At 38.5% G+C, this 24,082-nt stretch overlaps 1 protein-coding gene across 3 annotated transcripts in view; it reads left to right on the forward strand.

Annotated features, from left to right (window-relative positions):
- The first annotated feature begins 1,467 nt into the window (after positions 1-1,467).
- txlnba (taxilin beta a) overlaps positions 1,468-24,082 on the forward strand; it is a 49,377-nt gene continuing 26,762 nt past the window's right edge. For 2 of the 3 annotated variants that reach the window (XM_036581230.1, XM_036581231.1), the window contains exons 1-4: positions 1,468-1,675; positions 6,105-6,381; positions 17,168-17,259; positions 19,562-19,732. In XM_036581230.1, the coding sequence (XP_036437123.1) occupies positions 1,490-1,675; positions 6,105-6,381; positions 17,168-17,259; positions 19,562-19,732 (726 nt within the window). In that variant the 5' untranslated portion in view covers positions 1,468-1,489. The remainder of the gene's footprint in view (positions 1,676-6,104; positions 6,382-17,167; positions 17,260-19,561; positions 19,733-24,082) is intronic. The other variant, XM_036581232.1, reaches the window with a different exon arrangement.

Below are 24,082 nucleotides of genomic sequence, written 5' to 3' on the forward strand. Positions count from 1 at the left end.
CAGGATGCCAACTTCTCCTGTAAAATTGATTTAGTGGGACATTTACCGTTGTAAAAAGTTAATGATCGGTGTCCAGATCAAGTCAAAAGCCAAAAAAAGGGAAAATGTTAATCTTATTAAGTCTAACTCAATCTGCTAGTTAGGAAACCTAAATATTCATGTATAGAATTTAACTCGAATTTATTTGTGCCAGACCTAAAATTTTGAGTTAACTTGACATTAAATATAAAGTTAACAAAACAGTGATCTGTGTCTTTCATTCTGTAATTTATTATGTTCAATGAAATTAGAATTGTAAGTCAGCCAGAAAGTGAGGAAACTAATAAGTAAGTCAGTCAAATTAAAACAAATAACATTTTTTACAATGTATTGAACATTTTTGGATGCAAAAAGGCACATCAGGGACTCCCAACTGGGGTAATGGTCTAAGCACTTTGGGGTTAAAATAGCTTATCTACAGCTTATACATGTGATTCTAATCTTCTAAATGGCAGTGTCCCTCATGCTATTGTTGGTATTAGGTTGGCATGATTAATAAATCTGCTAAAATTATAGAAATGTTTTTTTTTGTAAATACAGTGCTATCCACAGTTATTGTCAGGAGACCCCTGTAGTGGATGAACAAAGAGTGCTTTCAATTGTGATGAAAAACTGTTGAATAGACCTGGAAAACTATCCAGGACAAAGACGAGACAGAGGCTGCCATTAAAAGTAGAATTACACCAGCATGGCATCAATAGTGGTTTCAAACCACTGGTGGGCCTTAACAATAGAAAGGACCAGGTAACAGTTTGATAAAGACTACATGAAAATACATGTATATTTTTTAGAAAACGTCTTATGGACAGGTTTGAAGAAGATTACAGAGTGATGAACCAATGCAGTTGCTCATGAACTAAAGCATGTGGGACATGGTGACATGGGCACTTGCAGGAACTGGCCTACTTTAGTCTTTATGGATGGCAACTGCAGCAACACAATGAATTCTACTAAATTCGACAGACCTAAAAGCCTCAAAACACACTAGTATCTTCACCATACTGCAAAAGCTGATGGCCAGAATTGTGGAGTGTTCTTAACTGAACCCCCTCTGAGCATGTATTTCACTTACTGAAGACAAGACTGAAGGCAAACAGACCCTCCAGGCAAGCCGGAACTGAAAATAGCTGCATTAGTAGCCATTCTGTCAGTGCTCACTTAGAGCCTATCAGATGAATCCTAGTGACTGGTTACAATCAGTTGGCAGCTGGTCTCTGGCTGACCACCAAGTCTCCAGGAAGTTGCACATACCAGTGATTCTCCTACTTAAATGACTTTAGCACCTACCAAGACCCACAATGTGTGACATTAAACCACCCAGGCTTCAATGCAGCACCCTAGAAGTCTTTGAAGATATGTAAATGTTACAAAAGCCTGCACCAAAAGCCTAGAAGGACACATGGAGATGACCTCCTCAGCTGTTCCTCTGATAAGCCTTGCTGGAAAGATCATGACAGGCCAGTTCTCCCAGACCTCTCCATTGGCCGGCGTTGGATTCCAGAGGAAGGTTATTTTGAGGGTCTTGTCTGTCACAGCTGTTGTCTCAGGCACCAGAGTGCTGCTGGGTCCCCTTCAGCCCTCTCTTTCTTTCCACTGCTCGTGTGGACTAACAGCTCCATTATACTCCACACATTGGGTAAGTGCTGCGTTTTTTAAATGTAAAACATTCTAAGGGTAAATATTATGTAGTTATGTCACCTACGTAGCTGTAAACAGGTCTTGATGGATTGCATTTCAGACTTTTTGTTGTAGTTTAGTGGTGCTGTTGCTGTGGGTTTTATCACTCTTGCCATGGCTTGATGTTGAGTATCTAGCACGTATATTGAAATCAGATGATACAGCATGTTATATTAAAGAAATCAAACCTAATCAGATGATAGCTAAATTTAAAAGTGAGCTAAGCTTAACATCCAGTGTTGCAATGACCAGCAATACCCAGCATTGACAGTCTTGGCTGCAAACTATCTATTTAGATCATAGATTATAAAGTGCTACCACCAGTGTCCATAAAGTCGAGTTGCAGAGTTGCAGTCACTGAGGGCAGCCTTTGTATGTTTTTTTCCACTTTGCGCAAAAGTGCCATCATTGACATCAGAGGGTACGTGGCTGGAATAAGAAATAGCTTGCCCATATTTAGAAGCTCCAAAAATAGAGCCAGGGCTTCAGAACAGGTGCCATGTGGCTCCCTGCTGGAGGCTGAGTGGTGATGGGTAGAAAGGGTGGGCGGAGAGGGAGGGGGAGGCGGGGGGGCTGTAATTTTAACCTGATAAGCAGCAGCAGTCATGAAGCAACAGAGCTGGGGGATAAACAACCTCTGGATTTTTCCAAGTTCATTCCACATGAAATCAAATGGAGGTCGGAGGGAGGGCTTGGGGCCTGCCACAGATCCGTGGTGTGTCAGATTTAGACGTGCAGCGATACTGTGCCGCTGTGTTTTGCACTATTTTCCCTACGTTCCCACCCCCAGCAGTGGCTGTCACATGGATCTGAGGCCAGCTCGCCGCCTTTTGACTTCTGGCTCACTGTTAGGACAACTGTGTGATTAAACCAAGTCTAGATATTTGTGACGAGACTTTCAAGTCTGTTGGAGCTGAAAAAAAGCTCTGAAAAGATCCTGTTTTGAAACGTATCTGACGGATGCTGCCGCTGCAGATACACCGATCAGGCATAACATTATGACCACCTCCTTGTTTCTACACTCATTGTCCATTTTATCAGCTCCACTTACTATATAGGTGCACTTTGTAGTTCTACAGTTACAGACTGTAGTCCATCTGTTTCTCTGATACTTTGTTAGCCCCCTTTTACCCTGTTCTTCATTGGTCAGGACCCCCATGGACCCTCACAGAGCAGGTACTATTTGGGTGGTGGGTCATTCTCAGCACTGCAATAACACCGACGTGGTGGTGGTGTGTTAGTGTGTGTTGCACTGGTACGAGTAGATCAGACGCAGCAGTGCTGCTGGAGTTTTTAAACACTGTGTCCACTCACTGTCCACTCTATTAGACACTCCTACCTTGTCGGTCCACCTTATAGATGTAAAGTCAGAGACGATAGCTCATCTCTTGCTGTACAGTTTGTGTTGGTCATCCTCTAGTCCTTCAGCAGTGGCCACAGGACGCTGCCCTCAGGACACTGTTGGCTTGATATTTTTGGTTGGTGGACTATTCTCAGTCCAGCAGTGACACTGAGGTGTTTAAAAACTCCAGCAGCACTGCTGTGTCTGATCCACTCAGACCAGCGCAACACACACTAACACACCACCACCACGTCAGTGTTACTGCAGTGCTGAGAATGATCCAACACACAAATAGTACCTGCTCTGTGAGGGTCCATGGGGGTCCTGACCACTGAAGAACAGGGTTAAAGGGGGGTATTACAGCTACTTAGGTGTCTTGGTGAAATTGGATTTCTGTAAAAATAAATCATTTAGATGTAAACAAAGTCATTCAGAGTGGTTTGATGTGAATTGCGTCATTCTAGAAAGACATACCGAATCAGGAACCCGACGTCCGAAGAGTTTAATGCCTCTAAAGCTCTTTCAGAGTTACTAGGTAAAGTGGTTGTGAATTCACTGCCTGATGTCTGAGACATCAGACTAACATTATTTTACAATTATCAACTTATAAAAAATCAGAAGACATGTGTAGGTGAACTGGTGGTTTGAATAGTGAATAAAATGTCTATATTTGTGTTGTAGTCATGGTGACCCCTGGTTCCTATCACCACCACTGTAAAGACATCTGTAAGTTTAGCTACAATGAACCAATTCACAAACTACTCTAAATGACTTTGTTCACTTCTCAGTGATTGAATTTTGCAGAAATTTTGAAAAGATTGGTGGAATTCTCCTGTATGTGTGACACCATAAAATATTTATTTTGAAACAATTAGTTTAAAGAGGAATTCCAATTCAGTTTCTGCATAATTCAGTCACTGAGATTTGAACAAAGTCATTCAGAGTGGTTACGGGAACCAGGAGTCAAAGCAAATACAGCCATTTTATTTACTTATTTATTTTATTTACTTATTCACTCCTTTACTTATTTATCTAATGCCACCAGTGAACCTTTCTGCTTTCCTATTTGGGATTTGTTCTTAGGTAAGAACAGAATCTACACACACTCAAACAGGTCTGAGGTTTAAAAATACATGATCTTATAACTTTTCACAGGAACAAATTTATAAAAACTTTGGAAGATATTGGTGAATGAGGCCCAACGATTCTAGACTTTTGAATAGTAGTGTGTATTTATATTGTTTTATTTATATTTATTTTGCTTTATTTATGTTCTTAATTAGGCCATTGTGTACCTTTGTCCAAATTATTTTTTACCATAAAATCTTCTCACACTGTTAAAAATATAGAGGTGCCAAAAAGGTTTTTGCACAATGCCATAGAAGAACCATATTTGGTTCCCTACAGAACCATTCAGTGACTGATTCATTGGAGAACTGTTTTTGCAAATGAGATGTGTGGATGTGAAAACCCCTGTTAATCCTATCGAACTGAGTATCTTACTGGCAATCCATTGCTAAGAATTTGGCGACAGCCCCTTTATGTCATTTAACCCTGGTGTGGTGTTGATGTGTTTGTTACTCAGTGGTCTGGTGGATCCACCACAATATTGTTTTTAAATCAATACAGCCATAACAATTTATGTAAAAATACCAGATGTTTAAAATATCACAAGTAGCAGCTGTAGCCAGTCAGCAGCCTGTCCATGTTGTCCACCCTCACACACACACACAGTCATACCTGTAACCTTTACATTGTGCCAAGTATGCGACTTAAGTTAAAGTGCTGAGTGCAGCAGCAGTTAAAGGGTCTATAGTGGCAAAGAAAGGGATCAATGAGGTAACAGTAAGATAAGTGGGGTAATATGGCAGGTAAGTGAGGTAACAGTCAGATAAGTGGGGTAATAAGGCAGGTAAGTGAGGTAACAGTCAGATAAGTGGGGTAATAAGGCAGGTAAGTGAGGTAACAGTCAGATAAGTGGGGGAATAAGGCAGGTAAGTGAGGTAACAGTCAGATAAGTGGGGTAATAAGGCAGGTAAGTGAGGTAACAGTCAGATAAGTGGGGTAATAAGGCAGGTAAGTGAGGTAACAGTCAGATAAGTGGGGAAACAAGGCAGGTAAGTGAGGTAACAGTTAGATAAGTGGGGGAATAAGGCAGGTAAGTGAGGTAACAGTCAGATAAGTGGGGTAATATGACAGATAAGTGAGGTAACAGTCAGATAAGTGGGGTAATCAGGCAGGTAAGTGAGGTAACAGTCAGATGAGTGGGGTAATAAGGCAGGTAAGTGAGGTAACAGTCAGATAAGTGGGGTAATACGACAGATAAGTAAGATGCTAGAATAAGCACTGGTCTGAGACGGTAGTTTGAGGATGGAGTTGAGTGTGATACTATATACCAGTATATTTAGAAGTGCAGTTTAGAAGCTGCATTATTGTTTATGTGTAATAATTAACAGTTTAAGACAGTGATGGCTTGTGGGAAAAGCTTCTCTGTAGCCTGGATGTCCTACATGGTTCTTTAGCAAAACAAAAGGGTTCTTCTGTGGCTTCAAGAAAGATGGTCAAGAACTGTTTTAAGAAACATTATAAAAGCAAAAAGACCTTTTTTTGCAAACTCCAGTACATTTAATGTGAACCGTTCTACAGTTCCTGTTGTTCCTGCTCAAGGCATTCACATTAATCAGCAAGAAAGGTTCTGTCATTCCCCCAAATTTGTATTTGCATTTTCTACAAACACAAGCAGGCATTTGCATAGAAAACACAAAGCCTCCTTATTTACACCCGCTCCGCAAATCGCCCGACAGTGATCCGTCTCCAAAAAAACATTTAGTGATTGGTGATTTAGGGGCCTCCTACCAAACTGCTCTCCAAGCAGTGCATAATCGCTCTTCATTAATTCGCCTGGTCCGATTTCCACATCAAGCCAAGACTGTCATCAAGAACTTGGCAGAGCGACCCGTTTTAATCAGCCAGTCTTTTCATAGGGACAGTATTTCCACCCTACTAGAATGGTGTCAGTCACTGATATAGTTTTAAATTTGTTCAGCAGATGATGGAGAGCAGTTCGGTTGATGCCAGTGACCAGGTCAATGGTGAGGAGGAGCAGCCCGTGGACCCAATCGAGGACTTCGGCAGGCAGCTCGAGGACATCATCAACACATATGGCTCAGCTTCCAGCCTGATGGAGGAGCAGATCGCCATCCTGGAGAACGAGGACGAGAAGCTGGATGAAGAAGTCGGACCTGAGGAAGTGGCCACCAGTGCGGAGGCCAGCGGGAGCCCAGAGGAGGAGCCATCAGCTGAGAAAGTTCTCAAAGGTCTTGGTAAGGAATCTGTTTTATCACTGTCCAGTCTGTTTGGGATTGGTAGGATTGGTCTGTTGTTGAGGAGATGCTGAGAAGTAGGATATTGACATTGAATGGGATGTTCACTCTTAGCAAAAAATGGTTCTACATAGTAGTAACAGTCGTCCTTTTGGTGTTAAAAAGAACCATTTTAAAATGTTCTTTAAGGAACCACATAGAACAGGTTGTCCATAAAAGAGTAGAACCATTTAACCATGCAAAGAACCACTTCATGCATTCCAGTGGCTCTTTGAGTTGTCACCATTCTATATGTGTCTTTACTCTTTACTCTTGAAGAACCACTTTTTTAAGTGTGTTCAATAACCCCATATATCGGTCCACTGGCTTGGTCAGCACACTGCTTACTGTTTGCCACTGCTGGTCCACCCTTGGACCACCCTGATTACTGCCCTGCATACAAGCTCTAGCTAGTTTTTAACCTCCTCAAACAGAATTTAAATGCATCTTTTATTTTGGAAAAATATTACAAACAACTGAAGATTTTATAGAAAATGTTGTTGCTGACACTGAGCTAGATTATAACTATTTTCTTAACTAATTTACTAATTCACAAAGTATAACTAAAGAAAGGAAAAAAATAAGGAAATTGGACTGTGAGTGGAAATTAAGTGATGATGAGTGGTTTAAACACTTGTGGGCTGCCCAGAAAATGCTGAGCAAAACGCCAGTGGACCGCCAGTTTTGCTATCAGCGGGCAAACAGTGGCCCACTATCCTCTTGCTATCAGGGACATTGTTGAATATTGCAATGGCAGTATGAAAAGTGGTAGATTAGAATTAAAACAGTATGTCTCTGAAATACTAAAATTCATGCAGTTATTAGTAAAATTCACTGCACTGTCTGCATTTGACTGTTTTTATTGTAAAGCGTTTTGTACTGTATTGTAGTATTGTAAAAAAAAAATACTTATTTTTTGTGTATTTATTTATTTTCAAGAGAAGTTAAAAGATTTAGATTTTCATTTTAAAATGAAAAAACTTATATAAATAATGCTGTCCCACATGTCACCACCAAAACAAGAGTTTTAGTCTGTTTTAGCCACACCCCTGAATTTTAGAGCAGTAAGTGAGACTGCAACTGTCCCTCATGGCCACATGGTGAGCAGTTGGATCCCACTGTTTGGAAGCCAAGTAGAAAATCAGTGTGTAACATTAAAAATTGTCACTACTGAAACTCATATTTTGTGCAATTACGTAAATATTTTTGCAGTTTAGTGAACCACATTGTGATTTTATGTGTGTACAACTGTTCAGAGCTGAGTTTTCTAGTCATGTACTTGAATTCTACTCAAAAGGAGCTAAAATTGTCACTACTGAAATATTATGATTCTTCTGGTAGCAACAAAATGGACTGTTTAAGTACTTGTTTTCATAAAATAAACATAATTAACATAACATAAAGCAAAAGGACTTTAGTCTAAAGTCCAAGTCAGTTAAAAGTCCCAAATGGGTTCTGAACTCCAGTAGAATGGTCCACATGCTTTGTGCTAGGAGGATCTAACTGATAAAAGCTCTCAACAAGGACCTTTTACTGGGAGGATTTTGTGCCAGTTCTGCAGGCTTTCTTAACAAACAGTCCTAGTGTTTGTGGAAACACCTTAAGATTAGGATTTGGTGGCAGAGATCCGTCTGATCCTGTGTGCTTATAATGACAAACCGCAAGAACATGTTGAAATAACAGAATTAAAATGAACAAATGTGACAGCAGTTACATTCAGTTCTGTTGATCCTTTTAAGCACAAGGCCTGATGGCAGCAGCAGCATAATATCTTATTAATAAAATATATTGTGAATAAATTGTATTAAATGCAGAAATACAGGCTACACCTTGCTGTCCAGTGTGTCTCTGTGTCCACACACACCACTTGAGTAAGCTGATCCAGCGGGATACGCACACCTCTGACCTCATTTGAGCAGACCCAAAATACTCCCTGTGATATGTTTCACTGGATGAATTATATCTATTCATCTTTTAATTTTTAACAATTTTACTCTGACTGTACTGAGTTCCTGGTATTAATCTCTAGCCTATTGCAGTACAGTCAGTTTGGGGACGTCACAGTGTGCACATGTCTGTGAGGTTTGGTCACTGCAGCATAGTCATTGCATTATAAAACATCTTATTATGATAGTTTAGCAAAAATCCAAATTTACCTGATGTTCCACTCACGTATTTGGTGTCTGGGGTTTGCTTCTTTATTTGTGCAGTAGAGCTACAAGGCTAATGTAGTAATGCAAGCTTATACAACCATTCAAAAGTTTGGAATCACTTGCCATATTGCGTTTACAATTAAGTCGTCACATGATTTTTTATTGTCAACGCAGCTTGTATACATTTAAACAAAATGTGTTTTTCAGGCTTTATTGTGCGACACACAACAGCGACAGTTACACAGAACTACATAAAGTGCAGATATGTAACAGAATCAAGTGCAGAATAGATAGAAATGATAAATATACCAGACAATAAATATACAAGACAATAAATACACATGACAGCACATTTACAGGACAATAAATACACAGAACAGCACATTTACAGGACAATAAATACACAGGACAGCACATTTACAGGACAATAAATACACAGGACAGCACATTTACAGGACAATAAATACACAGGACAGCACATTTACAGGACAATAAATACACAGGACATCACATTTACAGGACAATAAATACACAGGACAGCACATTTACAGGACAATAAATACACAGGACAGCACATTTACAGGACAATAAATACACAGGACAGCAAAAACACATGACGCTAAGTAGACAGGACAACAAAACAAAATATATGAATCAGCATCAAATGCAGTTAAATTCAAAAGGTCTGGTGGCCCGGTCAGTTTTTTAAGTGAAAATCTGATAAAAAAAAGTCCTTTACAAAGAGCCACACTTCTGTACATTGTAATGCACAATCACTTTATCTACCAAAACATAAAAAAGGGATAGCGTTGTCGCGTCACACCTAGAAGGGTCTGGGTTTGATTCCCCATCCAGGCAACCAAGGTCTCCTCTGTGTGGATCCAGCACCCCCTGCAACCCAGGAGGATATGATGAATGAAGAATGAATGTGGTTTGTGTAAAAGTTATAGTACATTCTATGGTTTATATGTTAAATTCAGCAAAGAAATAGAAATTGAGCAGTAAAATTTGCAAAAAAAATTGTAATATTTAAACTTGTTTCCTGCAGATGATGTGTTAATTTCACTTAGAAAATCAGGAAAACAGGTTCAGACTTTTGCCTACAACTCAGAGCAGCATATGACTGAAGAAACCAGGTACTGTAAACTGTACAGAAAGGTTGGAGTAAAATAGTCCAATAGCAGCAAAGAACGAAAAGAAGTTAAAGTACAGGTGTGCAGTGACGGTTAAGGGATGTGAGGCCAGTCTATGGTGGAAGTCGGAAAGGGTCTAGATTAGTCCAGGTTGATACTGGGGGGCATCAGTGCTCCACTAACTAACTTACACTAACTTTTACAATGTGGATTTAAATAATTACAAGACACCCAGACCCCTGGATTGAGAATGTTGAAGAGTAATCTATAATTTTATTAGACTTATTAGAGCCCCAAAGAAGCCTCCAGTCAGCAGCCGTACACAAATTAGCCAATTATAAATGTATATCATTTAAACAACTTCTGTCACTCATTGTTATTGTTTAGGCTCTAATGTTACAGTACATCAGCTCTACAGTACATTAGGCCCTCAAAAAGGCTAAAGCCAGCCCTTGTGCATTGTGCATTGCATTGCTAAAAACAGTAGCAGCCGCCTTCAAGCCTGAACGTCGTCCATTTTAAAATCAGCTTAGTGTCCAGAATCACTGCAGGTCCATTTGAGGAAAGTGTGTGATGATTTAGGCAATGCAGTTTGTATGATGCTCATTGGTGCTATTTAAGCATCTATTACTTGTTAGCTAAATTAGCCTTGTAGCTCCAGTGCAAACCTAAAGAAAACAAGTGTATGATTGCTTTAACACACTTGAAGGAGAGTGCTGCCGTGTCATATTGCAGACAGCCATCTGTCCGGCACACTGCAAGGGTGGCAACAGGTTTCGCATGCATGACTCAGGTTCTCTTCCCTCTAATGACTAATTCATGCTAATGCACATAATTGCCCATATACTTTCAGTGCATACAGCATTTACATTCATTTGGCTTTGAGAGTCCACTGTCCATGCTTTTTATTGAAAGAGAGAAGCACAAGGCAGAAATCAAACAAGTCCTGGCCTTATTTATTAACCCCAGCAGGCATTTCTCTTCTAAACAGCAGCCTGGGAGCACATTATTTGGCATGTTTTGCAAACGTTGTGTAAAATTGGGGTCAGAGGTGTTTGGAATGTTTGAAAATAAACTTTTCCCAAAAATTGGTGCTAAATTTCAGGCAAACGATATGAGTCCGTTAAACAGAAATTTATTACGGAGAAAAAGTTAAATTAAATTAAATTGTCAAATTAGCTCCACTTTCATCTGGCAAATTGGGAAAAATGAATAATTAGCCATTTTGTGGCTAAGAACTTCCCACATTCAGCGAGTTGTCTAAGTCTTGAAAGGAGAAGTTTGTGTTTGGCTTCTAGCTCAGTGCTACCATGTAAAACTAGATCAGTAGCCAAAAAAATAAACACTGGGCATCTTTTCATCTTTTTCGTTGTTTCGGGCGACTTGACAGGCCTACAGACTACTTGTCCATAATTTCTGGCTTTTACTTCTGCTCCTTAAAATCTCAGTTAACGTCCATAATCAATAGGTAGAAACACCTGTGTTCATTTATTCAGAGGTTTCCATGCATGTACTGCAGTAGAAAATCATCATTCACAAGAAACAAGAGGGGCTTGTGAGGTGATCATGTCTGACTACATCATATGTTTTGACCATAATATTTGATCTAATACCCAACCTCAGAGATCACTCACAGAGGTTGTGAGGTCGTCATTTTATTATCGCAAATGTACTCTATACTATAGACTGAGGGAAATTTTCCAAAGTCTGTACATTTTGTCCGGTCCCACTTTATATTGTGTCTCTAATAACTATGTAGTTACACATCAATAACATATGTAACAACACTGTAACTACTGAAGATTTAATCAATGTTATGGATGGATATTTGATACATTACAGATCAGAAGTAAATTTTTTACATATTACATTTGTTTTACATAATTACTGTGGAATAACTGTGTTATAACAAGGTAACCTAATCACATCACTTTAATTGCCACTTTGTAATTGGATTGTACCTATATAACAGCTGAAGTTGATACACACATGTAATTACACAAGGTGTACTTCTGTAATCCATCTGTAACAGTGACTAATTCATTAGTAGGTACATTGTTGTTGCATATGTTGTTTACATGTAACTACACAGTTATTATAGTCACTTAATATAAAGTGGGGCCTGATGTCCTACATACAGTACTGTGCAAAAGTCAGAGACCACTCTTCATTTATGTGATTTCTAGTCAAAACTGTCACTGAGTTTAAATTATTAATTTTTAGTGTCAGTAAAAATAGTAGAACATTTTTTTGATTTCAGTATTTACTGTGTTCACATTCAGCTCTTTTGGGGAGAGTTGCTTTCAGTTTTTCAAACAAATCTGTAGGAACATTTTTCACACCTCCAAAGTTCAGTCTTAGAAGTTGGTTGCATTTTCTGCTTCATCACAATCCAAGTAATTCCAAACATATTCAGTGATGTTGAGGTCTGGACTCTGGAGCGGTCAGTCCATTGTTCTGAGAACACCAGCAGCTTCTTTATTTGATTTGCATATTTCTTCTCTGTCTATTTCCTTTAAGCAGTAACTACTTCTTGTCAGCTCCACTGTAAGCCCAGATAAGTTGAATTTACTCTAAAAAATTGAGGAAACCAGTTGCCTTAAAAAAGTTAAGTAATGTGTAATGAAAACTTCAGTTACCATAACTTAAAACGTCCAGGTACAACATCTAAAAGGCACGTTGATTTAACTTTTTTGTCATACCAATTGCTTTACCTAATAATTCTACTTAGTATCTTGAGTTCAAGCAAATAAAATATTGATTTCAACTTGGTTTTTCCTTTTTATTCCATTTAGCTTAAATATCGATTTGAAATATTCTTGGAAAAGCAGACACGTTCTTTCAGACCCATAACACAGCTGGATTAGTTCAGATCTGAAGCAAGAGTGGAGCTTTATTTTGATGATAAAATCTTTGAAGATGAAATCTTTAAACCCCTTTAAATCACAGGCTAATTACCTACAGAGGCTTATTATTCTTCAGTGTAAACTGGCTGAGCTATTCTTAGGTAATAGAAGTGTGTGATAAAACTGTCTTATTTATCTGATGGTGACCATTTTGGTGGTCTGGCAGGTCTTAAGGTTGTTAAGACTCCTATTTTCTGTATATCTTTTAAAAAAAAGGAGCTGTAGTTTTGGAAGCTCCTGTTTTTCACTTATTTTCCTTTCACTTCCCCTTCTTTATGCGAATGGATTATCTTATGTCTAATCTCCTCAGAAATATCTCCTGAAAAATGAATAGCTTGTGCTTAATAGCCATGTTGACTGGATTACATTAAATAAATGAAGGTTAGTCTCCAACTTTTGCACAATACTGTACAGTTTTTCCCGAATATCACTGCGTCCTCTGACTTATGAGGTCATTCAGTAGTCAAAATATGAATATTGCTCCATACAGTATCTGCACTGTGACTTTGTGCCTACTAACTATTCTCTATATGACTTTGAACACTCTAAACATTTCAGTACCAAACTTAGCAAAGCTCAAGGTTTGCGCTCAGTATTTTGTTGAGGACGCCAGTCTTATGATGTTGATTAGATGCACAGTAATACTAGCTTTCATGTAGCGCATTTATGGGAAAATTCCTATTTCAAGTACTTAATGATCATGTAATTCAATGGCATCCAGGCTTTAGAACTCACTGGCTCCCTACAGAGCACGATTGAGGCGACTTTTGAAAAAATGCTATTCATTTTTCACATATACAAAAATGGCTTAGACCCAGGGCTCCTCTGAGAGGCTCTGTAAAGGTGAACGCTAAAAGGATGACATGCCCGTAAGTATATAGTGGAGTACTCTAAATTATATGTTGATATGTGATATGGTAGTAAGGATGGGCAGGAAATGTTATTACAAATCGTCTCAGATAACAGTGGGTACTATACTGTATGATTTATGAAGTTTAAAGATCAGTGTCTGGAGAGAAAACAGGCAACACCACACACTTGGTCCAGCCTAGATCACCAACAAAAGAGTTTTTTCTCTCAAACTGCTGTAACAGCAGACTTATCAGGTATCTATGATATTATGTTACAAACATCAGATACTAAATCATTATGGGCTTTTGAGGGTGTCAAGATAAAGAGCATTCAGAATAATCCCACAGGCATTTGCTGCAGTATAGAAAAATGTAATGTCTTCATGCTTAAGTAAATCTATTTTTATAAGTTAACAGTTGCTTATTATTCTAATATCTAGAGTGTCCCTTTATGTAAGTCTGAAATATTTTTATCATGCGAAATAAGAAAAAAAAAAAAACAGAACCAAAAAATATGTTGATAAGTATCAATCTTGTCAAAGTGTCGCTATTGCTTTCTAACACTAGTCCCAACTGTTTGGATTTTCACGGTAAATAGATCAGCAGTTACATTCTGGTACCTGTACAGGTACCTGAATGCAACTGCTGCACTATTTAAGTTTCAATTTAAGTTTCAAATTTTAAGCTTCTTAAAATTTCTTAAGTCATTCATGTCATGAGTGCGATCACATACACTCGTGCCTCCAGTCATCAGACGCTGCTGGAATTTGGCTTCTTGTGTGGCAGTTGCACTGGTGTCCATATTAGGCTGCAATTAACCCTAAAAGACTAGCTACTCCTTTATGTCCACTGTCTTGAAAACAAAACAAGTAGTAAGTAGTAGAAAAAAAGTATTAAGTAGTGAATTCATACTGAAACCAAATCATGCTCTCTCACTCTTCATCAAGGTGGCTGATGACTACAATGTTCTACAAATGCCAGTCTGACAGGCATTACAATGAACCTTACTTTTATAATGACTATATAGGTACACATGAACAATACATGCAACAACAATGTAACTTCTGGTGATGTGTTCACTGTTTCAGATGGATTATAGTAGTGCAGCTTATGTAGACACACACATGCATTACCTTCAGTTTTCACTCTTATTAACTAATTAAACAAGTGTATCTTGGTAGTTATAACAGCATATTACACGTCATAGGAGAACTGGCATTTTTCCAATAGGATTTTTTTCTGATTACACCAGGAGGTGTGTAATTACCTACATTATAAGAGGTCTTACACTGTATCTGCACAGGAAATGTCAACGGTTAGCCAGCTGTAGTAGTAAGTGATGAGATATGACCAGGTTACCATGTCACAACACAAATATTCACAGTATTCCATAGTAACATAGTAAGAGAGTTACAGTTTAAAAGAAGTGGACAATTCCTGTGTAGTTGTTATGAAGTTGCAGCGAAATTATATGAGTAATTACATAAGTAAAAGCAAAAGTTGATAAATATGTAATACTTCTGTATTCCATCTGTTACAGTGACTACATCAGAAGTGTTGTTTTTTGCATGTATTGTTAATGTGTAACTCCCAGGTACTAAAGACTTAATTTAATAATAATCTAATAATAATAATAATTTTTATTTATATAGCACTTTTCATGCCACTAGCAGCTCAAAGTGCTTTACAGGCAGGTGATTATAAGCATTAATTTAGAATTATACAAGAAAAAGATGCAGATCAAGTTAAAAGATAAACACCACGAGACATAGAGTTTTATTAAAATGCTGAATTAAAGAGATTCGTTTTTAGATGCTTCTTAAAAGTGAGAGCTGAGCTTGACTGTCTAATAAAAGGTGAACTGAGCTCCACAGTTTAGAAGCAGAATAACTGAACAAGTCTCTCCATATTTTCTATATTTTACAGAAGGTGTTTAAAGAAGGTCAGTATCTGCAGATCTAAGATCTCATGCTGGAATGTAAACAGACAGACACTCTGTGATGTAAAAGGTGCTTTAAGGTCATTTTGAGCTTTAAAAACTAGTAGCAGAGCTTTAAAATCTCAACTGAACGATACAGACAGCCAGTGCAGCTCTTTTAAAGTGGGAGTGATCTGATCTCTCTGTGTTGTTTTTGTTAGGATGCTGCCGCATTTTGTACGAGTTGTAAGGGATGCACTGTTTTCTTAGGAAGTCCAGTATGAAGGTCATTACAGTGATCAACTCTGCTTGTAACAAATGCATGAACAAGTCTCTCTGCGTCACTCTGAGAGAGAAAAGGCTGAACTTTAGTGATTTTCTCAAATGATAATAAGCTACTTTAATGACTGTGTTTACATGCAGAGAAAACAGAGCTCAGAGTCTAAGATCACACCCAAGATTCATACTCCAGGTTTGGTATATAATTCTAAAGAACCAAGTTCTTTAAAGTGAGACCAATGGGGGTTTAGAACTTTGCCGCATTGGGCTGTGGAACATTGTGTTCTCTGAAGTTATACAGATGCATCCAGTACCTTTGAGATGACTTAGAGTGGCGTTTGTGATCATTAGTATCGGTAGCTGACCTCAAGCTCTTGTGGCTGAATGCAATCAAATCCTTGCAGCAATGTTACAACATATAGTGTAAAGCCTTTCCAGACGAGGAAACAAACTCTCCATTAATACCGTTGACTTTACAAGAAATGTTGGATGAGCAGATGTCCACAGTTGTCGGAAGAAAACCTCATATCTCCAAAATGGTAACTTTACAGGAGAAGGTAAAAACTTACTTTACTTTTAATGTAAGTCAATAGAACCAGACTTTTTTCCAAGTCATTTTGGGCTGTTTCTTTTAGCCCATTCATCATGAAATTTACACACAATGTAAAAGGCAACAGATAGTTTCAAATTATGTCAAAAACGGAAAAATGATGAGATACAAGGTTTTCTTAGGTCAGCAGTGATTTATACGCCATAGTATTGAAACCATGTTCTCATGTTTAACATCCTGTATGTCGGACACAGTCATCCTCCAAATCCTTCCTCTGCCAGTTTTCTGCCAGGCTTTTAGCATTAGTCACTGGCTTATGCCACATCTCGCTCATAATGTTGTACTAACTGTATCATAAGTCCATTGCCCAAAGGCGAACAGGTTCCTCTTTCTAGTTTTGGTTCCTCTCAGTGTTCCTTCTTTATGCTCTTAGAGCCTTTTTCCTGTCACCGTCACCCTCGGCTTACTCACTAAGGGGCTAGAACAAGATGCTTTGTGACAGTGTTCTAGAAAGTGCTATATGAATAAAGCTGAAATATACTAAATACATAGATTATTTGATATGGATAGGGGGATGAATTGTCAGCAGCAGTACATGACTGTGGTCACACAGTGGATACAGTAGACATTTTGCAGGATCTCAATGCAAATGTTGCAAGACAGCAATTCATGAGTGATGTCAGATCTAATAGGAGTGCATTTAGTTTAACTCAGTAGGAACCCTGACGCCTTAAAGTTTGAACTAATGCCGTTTCAGTTCTCATCCAGGGGATCAAAGACTCGAACATCAGACTTGCGTACGATGCGTCCTAAAGGCCCCACAGTTGATTCAGTCTGAAGCTGGCTCATACATCCCAAACCCCCATGTGGTTCCCCACCTCTTCATCTTCTGCATCATTTTTTCCCACCTCACCGCTGCGCTGAATAAAACGGCTTCACTTTGATCTGTCTGCACAGGTAAGGAGGCTTCGCTCCTGCTGCAGAACCTCAACAAGCTCAGCTCAGCCGAGGAGAAAGTGGAGACAGTGCTGAAGAAGTACGCCGAGCTGGTGAGTGTCCTGTACGACTGGGCAACATGGACAAAAGTCTCATTATGACACATTATTGTGAATAATTTGACTTTGCTAATTATTGCTAATTATATGTATATCTTAGATATACCTATCCTAGATAGATAGATAGATAGATAGACAGATAGATAGACAGACAGACAGACAGACAGATAGATAGATAGATAGATAGATAGATAGATAGACAGACAGACAGACAGACAGACAGACAGATAAATAGATAGATAGATAGATAGATAGATAGATAGATAGATAGATAGACAGACAGATCCACAGATCGATAGATAGACAGACAGACAGACAGACAGACAGACAGACAGACAGATAGATAGATAGATAGATAGATAGACAGACAGACAGACAGATCCACAGATAGATAGATAGATAGATAGATAGATAGATAGACAGACAGACAGACAGACAGACAGATAGACAGATAGATAGATAGATAGATAGATAGACAGACAGACAGATCCACAGATAGACAGATAGATAGACAGACAGACAGACAGACAGACAGATAGATAGATAGATAGATAGATAGATAGATAGATAGATAGATAGATAGATAGATAGATAGATAGATAGATAGATAGACAGACAGACAGATCCACAGATAGACAGATAGATAGACAGACAGACAGACAGACAGATAGATAGATAGATCCACAGATAGATAGATAGACAGATAGATAGACAGACAGACAAACAGATCCACAGATAGATAGATAGATAGATAGATAGATAGATAGATAGATAGATAGATAGACAGACAGACAGACAGACAAACAGACAGACAGATAGATAGATAGACAGACAGATAACAATTTTGTTATCTTGAGATAACAAGATAATTATCTTGTTATCTAAACACAACAATCCAGAAATGTATAACTCCCTCATGGCCTCTCTGGACTTTTGTACTGGAGCTGGTTTTCATCACCAGTGTGAGCACTGTACAGTGTTGTGTTGTCTGAGAGCTAACATACACCGATCAGGCATAACATTATTTCTAACCTCATTGTCCATTTTATCAGCTCCACTTACTATATAGGTGCACTTTGTAGTTCTACAGTTACAGACTGTAGTCCATCTGTTTCTCTGATACTTTGTTAGCCCCCTTTTACCCTGTTCTTCAGTGGTCAGGACCCCCATGGACCCTCACAGAGCAGGTACTATTTGTGTGTTGGATCATTCTCAGCACTGCAGTAACACTGACGTGGTGGTGGTGTGTTAGTGTGTGTCGTGCTGGTACGAGTGGATCAGACACAGCAGTGCTGCTGGAGTTTTTAAGTTATGCCTGATTGGTATATATATATATATATATATATATATAACTATCTAGCTAACTGTCATGCTTGGTAACACAAGACAAATACTTGTTTCTTTCTACCTGCTGAGGAAATAAAAAGGTGCATCTTGTGTGCAAAACTAAACTGTTTATAGTTCAAACCCTTTCAATTAATATCCAGTTGAGGAAGAGGATGACATTATTTTATTGTAAATATCTCAAGAGCAAGTTACCATCACTACTGAACAAATGATAACTATTCAATAATTATAACTATAATTATTGTGATTGTATAATGTACAATCACAAGGTATAATGTCCAGTGCTGATAGACATAGCATGGACACTCTCTCTATTCAGCACACACAGCACCAGAGGCAACAGCAACAACATTAGGTGGGGGGAGCAAGGAGGAAAACAAATAGAACACAGAGTAGAAGGGAGAGCAGGAAAGGAAATCTGGAGGAAAAAAAGCGAGAGAGCTCCTGGTGAGACGGTAGAAGTGGCTGCGCTTATACCGCAATGACCTAAATATTCCGCGCTCCGGGGCTGCATAGCTGAATCGGAACGCAAGGCCATATGCCGCGCTAGAAGGCTACAGCTTTCACTGCCTCTCCTGTTCAGCAAACACAGGGAGACATCAGGGACATGACTATGAAAAAAAAAGGTGTACAGGGCAAATAAAAGGATTTCTGCTAGTGCTTGCAGCAAAAGTGGACACCCGTGTTTGTAAAGGGGGGCTACTTTAAAGTCTAGAGAACAGAGAAAAGGGGGAAAAAATCCTAGAGAGCTGCAACTGGTGCTGGGATCAGGGAGTTACATCAACATATACTTCTATCTCAGACTGCTGTTCCAAATCCTCTTAGAACACACATCCCCCCCAACCCTGACCGTCAGATATTTGTTGTCCTACATCTGCTTTAGAAAAGCCAGTGGTGGTTAAGTCCAGATTGTGGAGTAACGTATGGCACAATCTGTATGTGTGTGCAGTTGCAGGAGCAGAGGGGGGAGCAGCGGCAGCTGAAGTTCCTGCAGAGGAGGGAGGATCTCTTGGTCAAGCAGAGAGACCAGCTCCAGTTTGAGCACAGCCGCGCCATTCTGGCCCGCAGCAAGCTGGAGACCCTGTGCCGCGAGCTTCAGAGACACAACAGGACCCTGAAGGTGAGCAACGGTCAGCCCAGATCTGCTGAAGTGTCCTTTTAAAGCAGTGGTCACCAGCCCTCATCCTGGAGATCGACCTACCTGCAGAATTTAGTCCTGAAACAGACGTAACACACACACACACACAAAAACATAACATATATAGACTTACGCAAGTTTGAACAGTTTCTGGTCAAATTACTTGTTTTGTTCATTTTCTAAGCAAAAATAAATGATATATCCTCTACATTCCTTTACATCCACCCTTTTTATTGTACTTATTTTACTTTTATAATTTTATTTTACATTATTTTAGTTTAATTTTCTATTTTTACTTTTTAATCATTTTAAATTATACAGTCTTTCTTTCAGTATCTTGCATTTTATATTTTACATTAGCCTATATTTTTGCTTTATTCCTAGTTTAATCTTTTTTGTTTTTACAGCATTAGCATTGCTATCCAATTTCATGGTACCCTGTGAAATGACAAAAATTGAAAAGAATTAAACATTTTCTGCACATTTTAGTGTAAAATTTGTATTTATTTGCAGAATATACAATTGAAAAAAAATATATATAAAATATGCCAAAACATTTGCACAGGCCACATTTTATGTTGTATTTTTCCAATATGTTAAATACAGCAAAGACAGAGTAATTATGTGTTTTCCCTGTAGAGGATGCGTGAACTTACTTTCACTTAGAAAATCAACAAAACATGTAATTTGACCAGGGGCGCCCAAACTTTTGCATACAACTGTATAAGCTCATGCATATAAACACATAAACTGTAAACAATACCATCAAGTCTATATTTGTCATAATGTAGGGGTTAAACCAGTGACAAGCTCCTCAAATGTTAGAGGCCCTAAAAACTTTTTATTTATTTATTTATTTATTTATTTATCCCTGCGATGGACTGGCGACCCGTCCAGGGTGTATCCTGCCTTCCACCCAATGGCAGCTGGGATAGGCTCCAGCACCCCACCACGACCCAGAAGGATAAGCGGTTTAGATGATGGATGGATGGATGGATTTATTTATTTATTTATTTATTTATTTATTTACATTTACAGCATTAGGCAGACAATCTTCAACCTTATCGAGAGTGACTTACAAAAATTGTTTGTTGTCCACTCAGAGAATGTATCCTAATTAGTACTGATAGTTTACAGTCCAAACTACCCTTGAGCTTAAACACGAGTCAAGAGTCAGTAGAGTCAGAAACAAGAGTCAGTATTTATACCTAGACTGAAAGAAACACAAAAAAGAAAAAAGACATTGCACAACTGCAATACAAGACATTTCAGTAAGTTTTAGTAAGTGTGAACTGCTGATTGTAATTGGTCAGACAGTAAGTCTTGTAGAGTGAGTAGATTAGTCTGTTCACATTCAGCACAGTAACATGAATCTGGGACTGGTTGACAGACAGTGCTCTACAAGGTTAAACACCTTTAGCATTGCTTACCAACACAGCACTTCCCCACATGTGACTCATACGAAGAGGCACAGTAGTAGCAAAAAGCAAAAAAGATGTTGCCAAGAAGGAAATGAAAAAAAGTAATGGGCAAAAAAGTGGGCAGTAACGTAGTTAGCTAGCAATAGTTTACAGCATTTTAACTGTCATGATTATCTCATAAGTTTTCAGTTGGTTACCTCATTGTTATTGAGTAGGAAATCAAGAAGGAATGAAATTTCCACATTTTAGAAAAAGCTGTTAACTAACCTACTGTAAACACTTATGTAGCTTTTGTCTGCTAGGTTAGCTGTTAGGTAGTAACAGAGAGTTTCTAGAGAGGGAATTGCCACTCGGTAATGTGTTCCTGGTCTGTCTGCCACTAGAGGGCGCTCCTGAGCGAGTCCAAAATGAATGATTTCCTAATAAGCATTCATGTATGTCAATACATAGTTGTTTTTATACTGAAAAATGCACATTTCTTGACACAACATAGCATACAATATTTCAAAACTGTCGTTATATTCTGAGCATGTTTGAACTCCAGTTGTAGGACCTTCTAACATTTGTCTTATGTGCATTCATGATGTCGGTAAGTGTGAACTGCTGACCAGCTCGCCAACCAATCGGCACTCAGGAGCAGTAATTGCTAGCACTAGTGTTCTAGTTCTAAACATGCTGTAGAAAAATAAAAAAAAGGTACTGGTAAATTTTCTTAGTTTTTTTAATGTAATATTTACTTTCCAAAATAAAAGGATGTTCCTGAAAAAGGGGTCTTCTGTTGGTATGATGTCAAGTTTGTAACAATAGAAGGACATTTTTGGTGTTATATAGAACTCTTTTCAAAAAGGTTCTATTTAGAACCATGTACAACATATTCTCTGTCATTTCACCATGCGAAGAACCATTTAAGCATGCAAATGGTTCTTTGAGTATTCATGGTTCTATATAGAACCACTGTCTTTACTAAAGAACCTATGAATAACCATCTTTTTTAAGACTGTAAGATTAAGATTTAAAGCTATAAATTTCCATTCACATTTAGAAACAACATGTTGGCAATTGATATTCATTGATAATTTGCCTGAGTAAACCAGAATGACCAGGACTCCCAGTGAAACCATGAAATGGCACTTACTGTTTGCAGTGATTCTTTGCCGTGATTCTCTCTCCAAGAGTCCACTGAGAGTTTAATGATCTATCGCTGGATTATAGCCCGAGTTCAGGCAGGTGGCCTTAGACTCAGTGCTGTGCTGCCAAGCCCCATTGACAAGAAAGATAGTGTCATTGGACGTCAGTGGCATCTGCCCTTCCATTAAAAATCAAAAGCCAAAGATCACGCCTTACAGGCTTACGGCATTGTGCAAGCAGCGCTCACCTTTAATAGCCCTCAGGACTGCAGAGCAGCTTGATATCTACAAAGGACTGGACTGATCCCAGGCCTTTTTGGGGAGCTTTTGGCCTGGGGTTAGATATATAAGGCTTTTATATAAAGTGTCTGATCTCAGATCAGCTCAGGAATTGCACCAGTAATATGTGAGTACACTACACTGAGTTGCTGGTTTATTACCTACACTGTTGTATCTACACTCATTGGCCATTATAGAACTAAAATATAGATGCACTTTATAGAGAATTAATGTAGATGATCATATACTGACTGTTGCAACACTTTGTATCAGCCCTCCTTTAGCACATCTTCAATAGAAAGTGTCCACCACCGGACCAGCGCTAATTATTATATAAGATATTATTTGGGTGGACCATTTTCAGCACGGCATTGACACTAATATGGTAGTGGTAAGGTAGCGTGTGTTGTGCTGGTATGACTGTACTGGGCACTTCGACACGGCTGGGATTTTTAAATACATGTTAGTGTCATTGCTGTGTTGTGAATGATCCACCAGCCTGATATCATATGTATAGTACTGTGCAAAAATCAAATACTACCCTTCCTTTATTTCATCTCCAGTCCAAATGGCTATTAAGTACAGTCTATTCATGTTTAACACAAAAATACACAGAAGTCTCAACAAATAAATATAATCGAATAGTTTTCAGTATTTCATGAGTCCACGCTTTGCAGTCATTATAGCTTCAATTCTCTTTGTGACGCTTGCTTTCAGTTTTTCAAAGGAATCTACAGGGATATCTTTCCACACCTCCAAAGTTCAGTCTTAGATGTTCGTTGCACTTTATGCTTCTCACAATCGAAGTAATCCCAAACACATGCAGCGATGTTGAGGCCGTGTCTCTAGGGTGGTCAGTACTCTGAGAACACCAGCAGCTTGTTAGTTTGACTTGCAAACGTTCTTATTTTTTTGGTCTATTTCATTTTCTCAGTAATGGCTTCCTAAATGAAGGGTGGTCTCTGACTTTTGCACACTACTGTACCTAGGTTTCAATATCAGATTACGGCATGCATGCACCATGGACAATTACAGGTTTTTTGTTTGTTCATTTATTTGTTTTGGCTTTGTTTTCCACCTTTGGTCCTGAAAAACACTTTTGTTTAGTCTGATCTTGCATCAGTTGTCCTATCCCTAAATTCTCATTGAGGAGTATATGAAAAGCGAAAACCTATCATAGATCAGTACTCGGTTTGATTCACATGACCGCAGGTTTCACTTGGCTCTCCACTGCCCTTGAGAGCGTTCCTTAGAGAACCAGTTTGTGTTTAATATTAACTTAGACTTTATGCCTTTAGGTCTGGGAGTTGATTTGAATTGACCTGCAATAAGAAAATTGGACTAGTGAGTGAAGTTACACAGTGCTGTTCATAACTAAATGTTTGGCTTTGTACTTCTGCTGTATTTACAGCACCTCTTACGTGAAATACTATATACAATACTGTACAATACTATATATTAATACACAGTAATATATATATATATATATAGCTTCCGAATTGATC

Source organism: Colossoma macropomum, unplaced genomic scaffold (assembly GCF_904425465.1).
Source record: "Colossoma macropomum unplaced genomic scaffold, Colossoma_macropomum, whole genome shotgun sequence".
NCBI classification, from domain to species: domain Eukaryota; kingdom Metazoa; phylum Chordata; class Actinopteri; order Characiformes; family Serrasalmidae; genus Colossoma; species Colossoma macropomum.